This window comes from Coloeus monedula (assembly GCF_965178545.1).
Source record: "Coloeus monedula genome assembly, chromosome: 6".
NCBI classification, from domain to species: Eukaryota; Metazoa; Chordata; class Aves; order Passeriformes; family Corvidae; genus Coloeus; species Coloeus monedula.
In genome coordinates, this window is record NC_138786.1 from 26,830,274 (window position 1) to 26,844,684 (window position 14,411).

Consider the following 14,411-nt stretch of genomic DNA (forward strand, 5'->3'; position numbering starts at 1 on the left):
GCAAATACTTAATTTCAAATTTTCATTTGTAGTGTTCACTTTGGCTTTTCACTAGCCTCTCAGCCTTCTCTGCTGAACAGATGTTTTCCACCCTCTTCTTACCAATCCTTTCTATGATGTGATTTTTCATATCCAACAAAGGTAACTGATGATTAATTTTAAGAAAGATTTAATGTAAAGAATAACCGTTTCTTCATTAGGACTGAAAAATTAAACAAAGCAGAACATGAAAGCTGAAACATTTTCTAAATTAGGGGGACCCACTGCATGGGTTATTGCACAAAGCTGCATATGCTAGATGCTTCTAGACTCAATCAGCGAACATGAAAATTAGAAGTTTTGCATCACTTTTTTACACACAGGAAGCTGTTGTCTGCAAGTCCTCACAAACATCCAGTGCTGACCGCTGGACTTAAAAGGAAACAGAGAGAGCAAAATACATGCCTACCCCTCCAGCCTTCACCAAAATGTTAGAGGGTTATTCTTTGACACAATGTATCTTTGGGTGCAAGTTCAAGAGAGGCAAAAGAGGCTCTAACTAAATCATGCTCCCATATTAGTGTTCAAAAATCGTAGTCTTATATAGCAGCTGGACAGCCTCACCCTTTGTAGATACATTTTTTTAATTGAAATGGCTCTGCTCATTGTTGTCAGCAAGCATTTAGACATTTTCTGAGAACACTTACCAGGCTTCTCCCTTGTCATCTGTACAGTAGAAGTTAAATAACTTTAGTGGATGAAAACAACTACATTAGTAGAGTATAAGTGTCAAAGATGGCAAGTTACTACAAGTGTCTCAGAAGATGGTGGAGTATTTTATCACCACCACTCCTCCAAGAAAAAGGGGGGGAAGACACAAAAAACTAAGCAATAAACAGTTTTGTGAGGTTGGCTACCTGAAAACCCATGTGTGCACATGGCCATGAACTTTTTGCTTTCTGATCTACCAAGAGTACTGTGGCCATTTTAGAATGAAAATAGAACAAAATCAGCTTGGCTTATTGACTGCAGAAAGGGAAAATATTATCCCTGCCCCAAATGATGCATTTTAATTGTCACTGAAGTGTGAGTACTTAGATTTGAGAGAAACTAGCCTCTTACTGAAAAAGTTTTAGCTGAGAACACTAAAATAATTGTGGTCCACAACAAACACAAGCATGCAAAACCACTCAAAACCACAAAGGACTCAAGAATTTTCAACTGTGGCTGATTCTGGGTCTGTGTCATAAAGATGAAAAGGTGGGATAAGCAAAATAGTGAAAACATTTTTTTTAAAAAGTTTAAAAAAAAAGGTGAAAAATATATTAGATGTGACCTGAATAAGCATCATAACCATAACCCTGAGAAAGTGAAGACAGTTTTTTGAGTTAAGTGCCAGACAAAGAAGGCTTGGCCTTTCAAGCAAGGCTATGGGCTCCTGATGTTTGAGCTTTACTGACATAATGAGAAATAGAATTTTATATCTTTTTTGCAATACATAGAATTTCAAACACCTCACTCCCTCAGCAGTTCTCCTTTTAACGGTAATAACTCAGAATACACATGATCTATAGGTGTGGTATATAGCAGTAAACACTGTCACTTTGTGACTTTGCCCGACGTGTTCAGAGAACGTGGTGCTGAAAGTCCATCTGTTTCTTTGTTCTTTCACTAAGGCTTATGTGTGACAAAATAGTGGCAGCTTCAATACTACCAATTTAATGATAAATCCTACTAGTTGGTGAGGTGAACAGGACAGAAGCTTTCTCTTACACGTGACATATATCTAAGCTTTTGGGAGCTATGTAGCTGATGGATCCTGAAGGAGAAAACACCATCTGTAGAAAATGTCTAGGTCCAGAAAGAGGACAGTTCACTGAAGTAGTCTGGTGCAGCTGGAGTTTATGATGAGGTATAGCTTGGTCATGGAATTGAGAGGTGACAAAAAGGGCCGAAGCATGATTTCCTGGAGTGTCTGATTATCCGAAAAAAGTGACACCTAGCCTTTTTCCTATGTCCAAGTTTCTACTGTGACCTGAACACAATCCCTTGGTAGTAATTTTCTCTGGTTACACTATGAACCACACATAGGCACCTATCTCAAGGTCTCTGCTCATTGTCCTCCTTGTTCTGCTCTAAATTGTGCATCAGTGTTTGGTTAACACAGAAAAGCTTGTAGAACTCCTCCTCCCTGTGGAAAGTCCCTGTAAAGTAGGAACACTTCAGGGTGGTCTCTCCCTAACAACCAATGTTGTTAAAATCTTAATCATGGAGAGAATGTTCATTTCAGGCTACCTGCCTAGCAAGAAGCGGGTCAATCACTGTGTTAGAAATAAATTCTGTTCTGCCTGCATGGTCAGGTTTTTTTAATTGTACTGAGATTTTAATGTTTCCCTGTAATGAGGGGGAAAAGGAAGGGTATTTGACCAACATGGTTCCTAACTTTGTTTTATCTCTTTTCTATCCCTCCTTTCTATCTTGATTTCAAACAGGAGTTGATCACCTCCCTTGTTTAAAATCTTAAGAGTAAACTCTGAGCTTACCAGTGCTTCATTTCACTAAGAAAAAGTTATACCAGTGTCTATGCCAACTTCCAGTAAAGCTAACTTCATTCTAATAAATCTAAATGCCATCACTTTTAGAGAGATGATAATCTTGACTTCACGTAGAATTGTTTTGCAGTGCTCAAAGAAGCTGCTAAACAACATCCATGATCCATTCCAGAGATGCTGCAGTGATTATCAGCAAAACCTGGTCTGACCAATAAGGTGCAGAAAAAGGGTACTTTATGAGTTTACATAGAGGAATGGAGTCGCAGCTGCAGAGGCCTGTCAAATGTACAAAAAGCAGCAAAGGCAGCTTTGAGTAGGTAAAAAAGGATATTAGAAACTAATCCCAGAAAATGCAACAGATTCCCAGTGAAATTGGCAAGAAGATGGGGAAGGAACAGCAAGGAACAAACTGAGCAACAGCTAAAAATCAGAGAGAAAGAGAGAGAAAGATCTGAAAGAAGGAAAAATAAGTTTTTTTAGTCAAACTCTGCTATCTTTGGCTGACTGGGATTCTTGGCTACAGATCTCCATGGCAGCCTGGGGAGTGCCAAAGAATTCAAAGAAAACAAGAACTGGGATCTATTGCTTAAGTTCTCCATGGGAGTCAGTCAGGTGATGGAAATAAAAAACTCTGTTACGTGTCTGACCCAGGCTCTTACAAGTCGGATTGCAGCAAAGAAAAAATAAGCACATGGAAAATGGCAAAATTAGATGACACGTGGACGTTTCTCTTTCTTTTTCCTGTTGTGATTTGTTCCCTTTACCCATTTCACTTCCTTACTGCATTCTGCTACACACGGGAATGAAAAAGTAAAACACTGGCAAGAGCAAAGGGAATACAGGACAAGATCTGGGGTTGTTACACCTTCTTTTGTTTTCCTTCACCTCTTCTTACCTCTAGCCTCAGTTTTTTCCCTCCCTGAACTTTACAAATGGAGCAGAAGTGGATGCTCTTGAACCTACTAGAAAGGAGGAAATTACTAAAGAGGTAAAATTAACCCCACCTCAAAATGAGAGCTGTGACCCTTGTAGCAATGACAGGACCCACTGAATCCATAGAGATATCAGTCATGTTAGCAAGGCAGTTTTTGGACTGAATGCATTTTACAGCTGCAGTCCTTGAACCGGTGAAAGCATTAATCACTCTTCACTCTTCTAAATGTGAGGGAAGAAGAGTGAGATCTAAGCTAGTGTGTTTTTTGCAAAGGGGACACACAAAACCTGTGTCTTTTACAGGCATCCTGTCAGGAGGCTGCATGCTTCAGTCCTGACAGTTACTTATACCTTTATTTTCTGCTGTAAAGCAACAATGACCTTAAGAAGGCAAAAGACACTGATAAACAGCAGCCTGGAGGAACTCCACTCTACCTTGCAATTCAAAGGCTCAACAGTTGAAAATTGATTGTCTTACCCAGCATTCTCCTCATGGCCAACTCTCAGAGAAATTATTGTATTTTTGTTTGTCTCCACATATCTGATTTCAACTGTGAATCTCTGGAGGAGAGTAACAGCATCCTGGGAACATATGGCCAGTTCCAGCAAGCAAGAATCCAAGCTCCCAGGCAGGATGGGGCTTTGCAGGCTGAACTCACATCTATCTGGGAGTCTACTGGTGTTCAGGAGGAAAATGTCCCCTGTGAAGAGAAAAAACCCACAACAAAACAAGAGACACACAGCATGGATGGAAGAGAGATAATAAAAGGAAAATGGATAAGGAGTTTGAAGAAAGGAGTCATGAGAATAAAGAAATAACTATGTACAAAACAAACAAAAAAAAAGATAATCAAGTAAAAATTAAGGGTCTAAGTAAGGAACTTATAGAAGAAATGAGAACAGAAGGAACCAAAAAAAGGATGAAGACATGTCCAACAAAACAAAAGCCCGAGACTTTGCCAGTCAGACAGCAGGCATGTGGAGCCAGTTATGGCTTGTATAGGATTTAGTTTCCTAAGAAAAATCCAGTCTCTGTAAGTGAAAGTAGCTTATCCCAAAATGGGGCGATAGGAAATGAGTATATAAAGGGGCCAGCTGTTTAGAGTACATCCATACATGACCGAGGCAGCACACATGCATTACTTGGCTCTTACTGACTCTCAGGTGCTGACTGTGCCTTTGGGAGCTCTGCACCAGAACCAGCTCATGGTGGTACTTTTAGTGACATGGGCCTGAAGCCTCAGCCTGCTGACTCCTGCTGCCGCCACCCACAGCTGCAGCCGGAGCTGGGCAAAGGAAGGTGTCCATTCGAGGGGAACTGCAGCTCTGCCTACCTTCAACATCTCCATGGGAGGAACTGTTTTCCAGAAGCATCTGCTGCCTCTCCTGGGACACCAGGACTCCAATGGAAGATAACACCCAGTCTGGTTTGCCAAAACTGTCTGTGGACGTCACCCATGAACAGCTTGAGCCGATGATACAAGAGACTTCTGTTGTGAGAAACCAAAGGTTTCAGTGAGGCCTATCTCAGCTCAGGGAGCAGAGGCAACAGGGGCACGTGAGTGATTAGATGTGCAGTGTATGGTGGCTATATCTCCCAAAAAATGGAAGAATTGAAGAGAAAAAAGAAATTTTGTCTTGGTCAATAACAACAGAATCTCTCCCAGAGCAGGTCAAGGAACATGTAAGAATGAAAACTAACCTGCAAATTCTTGGCAGATGTAAATCAAATTCCTCCCACTGGTATCAACAGTGAATTTGTATCAGTGGAAAGTCTAGGCCATGAGTACTCAAAGTCATGAATGAGAATAATACCAATAATATCAACAAGGATATTGAAACTGTATGAATTTAGCATTTTGGCAGAGAGAAAGAACTGATACTCTAAAGGTCAACCCTCTCTTAGCAATAGAAAGAGCCTGACAGGGTCTCAAGCCAAATAGGTGAGCAATGCAAGCTTAACATAATTTTTTTTTTTATCTTTTTTAAACAGTTTTGCTTTCCTCTAGCAGGATGGATAAGAATACCTTCTTAACAAACTCCAGAGTCTGCTTGAAGCATTAAAAACTCTAGATCATCTTGGCCAGAATTTTTCATAATCAGCATATTATAAACCAGACAAGAATTCACTGTTGTCTCATCAATCTAATATAAACTCCCTGAAGGGATGTTAGCTGCACAAAGCTCTCCCACACAGAGTGGAGCTGAATAGAGCTGATATTAATTTGCATTATATTTATTTTCAGTAGTAATAATAATATTACAGTAATAACTGGAATGTCCCCAGGCCAAATGAGAAATAATGAGACTAAACATTCATGTTTAGGATCCTGATGTTCAGAGGGTATTCAAACCTTGCAACCATGAATGACACAAAGTTATCCCTTTGGTAGGGCTGTGGAGAACAGCTAGGTAGGAAGGACAGAATTAAGGTCAGGGATATAACAAGGAAGTGTAGCTGCACAGGTGGAGCAAAAATAGAAACATAAGAGCCTCCAGAAGTTTGCCGATACTTCAAATAAACTTTCAGAAAAAAGAAGAAATGGAAGCATCTTTTGAATGCAACAGCAAAAGTGAACAAATTTTCTCCTAATTACTGAAGCTAATTCTAAGTTCACTTTTATAAAACAACTTTCAGTGTGCTGGGGTAAGAGAAACACGGATGTTACAGAGTTGCACATAACTGTGGTTTGGCGCAGGCTGTGGTCTCCCACCCAAACACTTCTCCTCCTCCATTCCTTTGGACACTCCCCAACTCTTTCTGGCCTGCTCATACTGGAGTTTGCTGCCTCTCTAAAACTGACACCTGGGCCAACCATCCAAATATCTTCTTAGCCCAATTCATCAAATGCATACAGCATAGGAAAGGTCTGGGCAGTGTCCAGCCCATCATTTTCACATGGAAGCCACAAGCAGATGAATTGGCAAATTGTGTATATGTGTGTGTGTATACAATGCCAGATTCCAGCAGCACACAGGAACGAGGTCAACAGCCATTCTCCTCGCTCTGAAGGATCTAGGGAAAAATGTCTGTGCACAGCTCCAGGCTATAGTTTGATGATCCAGTTAAACAGCTTTAGAGATCTCAATAGCTCAGAAACTCCACGGCTGTGTGAAACAAAGCAGAGTCCTGATGCAGACCCTCTGTGCTGTTTCAAATTTATTGGAGTTTGACAGGTTAACTAAGTATCCACAGACTTATTGTCAGTAGAAGTAATATTTTTATCAGATAATTTTCTTAGTTGGTCATAAAACCCAGAAAGCAATTTCTCTTACAAGCATAACAGTGAAAGAGAAAAGTGAAAGCTTAGGAAAGAAGAAATTCCTTTTCCAAATAGACAGTTGCTTGAAACTCTTGTTTATGACAAAATCATTTCATCAAACCTTACTAATACCTCAGCTTGCAGTGACAAGGACTGTACCAATGCAGACTTAATCCTTTGAATGTGTCTCATGCGACAAGGTGGTTCACAGCTGAGATAGGTGAGCACAACTTTCCCCTTGAAAAGCACCTAATTCCCAACTCTCTGGGCTTTATAAGGCCTGTCCACCACAACCTGAGGCTGAAGAAATTGTATTGTGATGGATCAACAATAAGCTGGTTTTTAGCACAAACCACAGAGTAAAAGAACTAGGTACACTCGTGGGCACTGTGAAAGAGAGCACTGAAAGCTGAAACCTCTAACTCCACTATGTACCACCTTACACGTGTTTCATATCCAGCTTTGCTCATGAACCTGGAGAACCTCAAGCACAAGTCAGCAAAAAGGAAAAACGTGACAAATTAAAAGAAAGAAAAGGTATAATAGAGAAATATAGCTGTATTACTACAATCAGCAAAGGACATATTTGAAGATATGACAAAAACGCTCTGAAGATTAGATCGAAAAAAGCTCATGGACAGTCCAGGGTATGTCAGAAAGGACTTCAAAGAATTAGATACGATCTGCAAGATGTTACTATAAGGAACATTCCTCTAGGTCACCTTGCCACTTCCTGGGAGGAACGTGCGGCTTTTCTAATCCCCAGAGGTCTTTATTGTTTAGCATCTTCATTAACAACCTGAACAAGGAGACAGAGTGCACCCGCAGCAAGTTCACAGAGGTTACAAAAAGAAAAGAGCAGCTGACACATATAGGGCTGTGCTGCCATGCAGAGCGGCCTCAACAGGCTGGGGATTGGGCTGATAGGAATCCCTTGAAGGAAAAGCTAAATCCTGCACCTCAGGAGGCATAACCCCATAGACCAGTTTGTGCTGGAGGCTGACTGGCTGGAAAGCAGCTGAAGGGAAGGACTTGGGAGAGTGGTGAACAGCTAGCTCCCTATGAGCAAGCGCTGCACCCTTACAACAAAGGCAGCCAACAGCTTTCTGGGCTGCGTTAGGAAGAGCACTGCCAGCAGACCAAGAGAGGTGATCCTTCCTCTCTACTCAGCACTGGTGAGACTACATCTGGAGTGCTGTGCCCAGCTCTGGGCTCCTTAATACAAGAGACATACAGACTTAGAGGAACAAGTCCAGCACAAGTCCACAAAGATGACTGAGGGACTGGAACATCTTTCACAAGAGGAGAGGCTGACACAGCTGGGGCTGCCCAGTCTGTAGAAAAGTACGGTATGGAGGATTTTATCAACGTGTGCAAATACATGGATGAGAGGGAATGAAGAGGAAGCTGGACATTCTCAGTAGTGCCCACTGACAGGACAAGAGGCAGCGAACACAAGTTAAAAATCCTCACAGCTCACTTGGTTTTCACAATGCTGTGAAAATAAAATTCCATTTGGAAAAAAATTTCATTCAATATCAAAGAAGATGGTTTGTTCTAGAGGGGTGGGAAAGCAGCTCCACTAATTAGCTTTTATTTCAAGAACTCCCAACCCCAAATCTGGTGGATTTCAGTGTGCTGATGATTTTATTTTTCTTTCCTTTTTTTTTCTTTTCCCTTTTCCTGCTGTGTTGGGTTTTGGGTTTTTTTGGCTTATTGAGGGGGAAAGGAGTTATGTTTCTTTTGTGGAGGGCTGTTTGGGGTTCTTTATGGTTTGGTTTGCTTGCTTTGTTTGGGTGTTTTGGTTTTGGTGTTTTTTTGTTGTTTGTTTTGGTTTTTGTTTGTGGGGGTTTGTTTGTTTGTTTATTTGTTTTTGTTTCATACAGAAATAAGGAATTGCCTTAAGTTTACAGTGGCCTTTCTGAGTCATTGCTCTAGTTCCAGTCAGAAATACAGTGTAATAACTTTCTGGGGAGAGGGGCTTGTGACTGCCAGCATCTATCTTACACCTAGATTCTGAAGGAGAGATAAGGAGGATGTAAGGAAGAGGACTTGTGGTACCTGGTTTAGAAGGCTGATGCAATGAAACCATCCTATTTTTTATCAGGGAGAGCTTCTGAGTTGGATTTGATGCAGAAGAGTTTTCTTCATGTGATCCAGAACAGCAGACAGCAGCTATACCAAAATAAAAAGAAGAGGGGATGTGTTTGATGTTGCCATACAAAACTATGCTCCCATATAATAAAGCATGAGCATATATATGACAAAGCCCTGCTGTATTACTCTCACCTTCATTGCAATGCATCAGTGCAGTACCATCCTGATGTCTCTGGAACAATTCATACCAACAGCAGCTATTTTATTTATTTAACCTGTACATGTGAAAACACACAAGTCCCAAACTAAGCATGCAGTAGTTTGTATCTAAGATTATCGCTGGCCTTTTCTAGAAATTGTGAAAAAGTTGGCAAAAACAAATGTATTTGTTTTCAAAAGGTGTTCACAGGCAGCAAGATGCAAAATGAATTGCTTTCAAACCTTGGCCATTTGGGTTATGAGTTCAGCAATATAAAAATGTCAAATCATGTCAGAGGAGACAGAAATCTTATTCACATGAATTGCAGTTCATACAGGCATGTACAGACACACCATTGATAACATCTAAGATATTCTCAGCAGAACTAATTTGAACAATAATATTATGAGAACTTGCATCAATATCTATAAAAAGGAAAACCCCCCAAACATGAGCATATGTTCATATGTTTCCCTCATTATTGCATATAGTTTTTCAGCAATATCTGGTCTGATTTTAAACTGCTATAACAATTTTCATTTTAGTATAGATGACAATGCATCACACAGTGAGTAAAATGCTGTGAAATGTTTCATAGCATGAAAATGCTGCATCCTTCCATCTTTCATTATGTTACTAAAGACAGTCATTCAAGGGGTTCCAAGGAAGGGTAATTTTAGAACAGAACAGCATTATGCTGCAGCAGACACATGCTGTACTGATGACAGATTTGGGGTCTCTACAGACCAATTGTTAAAACACCAGATTTTTTCCTGCCTCTGCTGCCAAATATATAGGGACATTAATGTTGGAAATGTTGATTCTGAACTGCATATAAGACACAGGCCCTGCCTTGATAAGCAAGATATCTTCAATAACAGGATGAAATCCTCAAAAAGACTGGGAATTATGTGGCCAAAGTTTAGCCAGCCTTATGAAAGAGCTGCCTTTTGAAAAATCCATGCTAATAAACAATCGTATATTGCAAACAAATCTATTTCACTATATTAAAAGAAATTCTGCTATGGAAAGGGCTTTTGACAATTAGAGTCTGCTCCTCCCAGCTTATGTTCTCTGTCTTTTGAGATGTTGCTCAGTTCTCTATCTCCCAATCTTTGCTAAGCACTGCTGTAGCTTCAGTATTTACTTCCCTCAGGGCTTTCTGTAAAGTCTGTTCCACCCACTCGTCTCCTCACACACTTCAAGCTGCTTGTATACTTTGGAAATATCCTGAGTGTCGTGGGACCCACAAACATAGTACAGTCATAGCACAAGCTCTGCTAGAGACATTTGTCCTGATAAAACGAAAACTTAAGCAAAATATTTGCAGCACTCAAACCCCACTCCCCCTCCCCACAAATACCTTTGGGATATTCCTCTTGTTTCTCATTAACAAGCATAAGATCCAGCAGCAGATTACCATGAACAGAGCCCTAAGCTACTTGGAAAATACTTCCACTGCCATCGGTGATGCCTGAGACAAATAAGATACAAAACAACAGTAACACCCTACTCAATTTTGGCAAAAAGCTGGAAGGGTTCTTTCTATTGAATGTAACAACCCTATTCACCTACCCTGGGAAGATGTCATTTACCTAACTGAGAGGTTAGGTAGGACATCTGAGAGGAAGGAAAGGCAGTCATTACAGCCATTTTCACTGACAGACAAAGTGTACTTGGACAGAAGATCTTAGACTGAGTGATGGACAAGGAATTTGTTGATGGGCACCCACAGAAATATGTCCCTATTCATTCATTTCCTCACAACAAAGAATTTCTGGCTATTGCTGAGCAGAAGAGGACTCACAGTAACAGCTTAGCAGCCTCTAGTCCAGCCTATGCTCTTACTTTTAATCTCAATTATTTTTCTTTCTCATTCATTCAACTTACTTGATTGAATTGAAAATCTAGTGCACACAGTCACTAAGACACTTCTGATAATCCAGAGATGCTTCTGATAATCCCACATCATGTCCTCTCACACATATTTGCATGTAATTTTTGTATGACATAAATTTCAGCATAGAAAAAAATAATTACTATTACTTTTCACCTCCATGATTTCTCTATTTTGATCAGCAAAAGTCAATTGTTTAAGTGAAAAGAAATACAAGATGGAGAGGAAGGAGATTAATGATTTTAAGCTAAGTCTGTAATTAAGGAACATGAAATGATCAGGAAGAAACAGTGTAACATATTCAACTGTCACAGGAAAAATATGGGATCTTTTAACAACACAGCACAAATCCGTCTCTTTTTCAGTAAAATAAGAAACTTACAGCACTGAGAAGGTAATTCCATTTCTTTCACTATCTTACAGCAAAAAAAGCATTAAGATACCTGCAGGGCTGATTGTTCTCCTGAATCCTGATGTTACCTTGCAGAAGAGAAGAAAATTACAGAAAATACTTATAGAACTCATGATGGGAAATGAATTCCAGACCAGCCAAGATATCTTTCTGACAAAACAGGAATTTCCTTTACAGCACTTTCTAGTGGTATTCCCCATCTAATATCAAAATAACAACTCAATATTTCTCACTCTTTCTCTGAGAACATAAACTAATGTACAGACTAATAGATCTGACTGTCAGGAAGTCACACTAAACCTAAAGAAGACTCTTTGTCTACTACCAATCCAAGTATTTTTCAATGATCCTAAAACTTCCATTTTCAGCTCAATAAATAATCTCTGTCCTTCAAGAATATTTACAGCATTAAGTTATTAGTCTTGCTCTTTGAAAATGTCACTGTGAGCTCCAACTGCTTGCTATTAAACTCTTTTATTCTTTGCTCATTAGTTGGTTCAACCCCAAGTTCCTTGCTTACTTCATCACTCTTGTACTCTGTCCAGACAGATTGTGGGTAATGGTCAAAAGGGGAGCAGCACAACAAAATACAGTTTTTCCAAAGCCTACAAGGTGCTACTTCAGGATCTTCTAGAGCCCTTTCCAGTTTTTCAGAGAAAAAGGCAGAAAGGCAGACATTGGCGCACACTACTGTCATTCAGTGCAGAATGGCCATTCCTCTCTCTCCTGAGATCTCCCTGTTAATCCATGCAACAATCTTATCAGACAGTTTGGCCAAAATAAATTATTTTAGTTCATTGTCTATCATGACATCAAGTCTGTTTGTGATGTATTTCTTGCCAGGTATTTCCACCCTCCACTGTATTAGTTAGTTCCCTTTGAGATACCTAGCTCCATTGGTGAGTTGAACTCTGCCTTTTCTTTCCTACCCTAATCTTTAAATTATCAGCAGATCATCAGTACAATTTTAATGCTGTCTTCTGGCTTACTCCTAAACTCCTATATAGAACATAACCCAGAACTTACAGGACAATTATAGGTAGAGTTAATTGACAATAATTCCTGTTTATACTTTTGTTTAAAACCAAACGTGACATAGCCATTTGTACCAGGCACTCACTTAAGTACATGTGTAGAGTTGTCAATTTAAGAACATGACTGGAGGTAGGATGTCCTACATGACTTTTGTCAAACTGGTAAACTCATTTGAAAAACTGACACTGCAACAAGATGTCCTTTCAAATAAGCCCTTTAGATTAAGAAGTAATTATAGACCCTTTTCCAGCTCTTTGATCTTATATAAAGTATTCTGATACTTTTACTCAGATTGATGTTAAGGCAGCAATCTTCGTATTACCAAGCAGTCCTACTTGGCAGGAGTAGAGCAGATGTAATTAAGTACTGTCACCCAGCTTATACCATTTACCCTTTTTAAAAGCAGAATTAACTTTCTTCCAGTTCTGCAGAATTTCCCCAGTATCCTGACACACTTACTGCAGATATCAACATGGATGTCTATCAAAGTTCCTTAATTAGTTCTTCCAGAATTCTTGAATACAAGCTGTCTCAACCAGCTGTTTTACAAAGTAGGCATTTTAATAACAGTTTTTTCACAATATTTTTGATTGTTATGAAAGCCATCACATTATTTCTATGTGAGAGTGAAAAATCAATTTTTTGTTTTATTTTTTCCTAGAATAATAATATTAACTGGATATTTTTCCTTTTTGTCTCTATTATTGACAAACCTACTACATGCATTTAGGATAGATATAATGGCTAAAATATTTTTGCTGTTAATGCACTTGGAAGATTTCCTTAGACTTCCTGCTGATTTCTTCTTAATTTCTTTTGCTTTTTTAATCTATAGCTAAGCTTTCAACTTTTCAACTTCGTTTTAGTGTAAGCAATGAAGTATTTTCCTTATTTTTTATAACAGCACAGTCTCCCCTATCAGCTATAGCCTTGTAGCTTTCTAGCTGTTTACACAAGCAACTCAATTACTATCTGAATCTTTCTGTCCACAGATTTTCTTTCAGCTGAGATACTGTGGCACTGTTTTAAGTTCTGAGAAATTTACCTCTTCTGGAACTACCAAGATACAGCACTTTCAGATGCTTTTTAGGCACTAAAGTCTGTTTATTTGAATATCTCAGCTGAAGTACATATCAGAACACTTCAGATTTTTATTCTATTTCCAAGAAAGGTGTATTCAAGCCACAACCACTTCCATCCGTGGAACATCCAAGTTTAGTTCTGAGCTCAATTCTTATCTCAATTCTTTATCTACTGAGAATGGATCCAAGATACTATACTAATAAGTGACAGGAGAATTTTCATTCTGATACTGTCATCTATTCAATATCTGCAAATATGCTCCCATGCTAGTAGAATGAAACCACCAATATGCCACTTGTGTTGAAGGTTTCACATACACATACACACACAAGGAAAAAAACCATATTTTCCCCCTCCCCTTATGCACAACAGGCTACTTATTATCTCATCCAGATCTTTAGTTGGATTTGACAGTGTAAGCAGTCATCAGCAACCCCATTAACATTTATTTTAGGTATTGATTGACCTTCAAGATCATTTTGTTCAATGACCGGGGAAAGACGCAATGTCATTTCAGCCATAAAATGCTGTTCTAAACTTACTTCTGTCCTTTGATTCCAATCACAGGAATTCTCCCTCCTAGTGTGAGAAACTCCAGTTTATCAGCATTTACATTTACAAGTTAGTAAGTGCATTCCACTGCCACTTGCTTATTAGCCAGCCTCATCACGTTGGTAGCAGGCAGTTGAAGAACTCCTCTTTCAGTCCTTGGGGCCTTGTTTAATTTTATTCTCAATACCTTGACTCTCTGCTAAGTAAGTGTTTTTATTTCTTGCTTTTCTATCATTTCCCTTGGTTGCTAATTTAACACCATGTGAAAAAGCCTGTCCTAACAAGTCTGGAAGATTGCTTCCTCTCCAGTGAGCTGGAGGCCAGTCACACAGCACAGTCTCTTCTCGCAGGAGAATATAGACATGCATTTCATTGTATAACACCCAAGTCTTATATAACTTATCTGACT

At 39.4% G+C, this 14,411-nt stretch overlaps 1 protein-coding gene across 1 annotated transcript in view; it reads right to left on the reverse strand.

Annotated features, from left to right (window-relative positions):
• LTK (leukocyte receptor tyrosine kinase) overlaps positions 1 to 14,411 on the reverse strand; it is a gene marked incomplete at both ends in the record, with an annotated part of 90,165 nt that overhangs the window by 40,822 nt on the left and 34,932 nt on the right. The window contains 3 exons of the mRNA XM_082284214.1: positions 3,943 to 4,165; positions 4,799 to 4,954; positions 8,789 to 8,902. Coding sequence (XP_082140340.1) covers positions 3,943 to 4,165; positions 4,799 to 4,954; positions 8,789 to 8,902 — 493 coding nt within the window. The remainder of the gene's footprint in view (positions 1 to 3,942; positions 4,166 to 4,798; positions 4,955 to 8,788; positions 8,903 to 14,411) is intronic.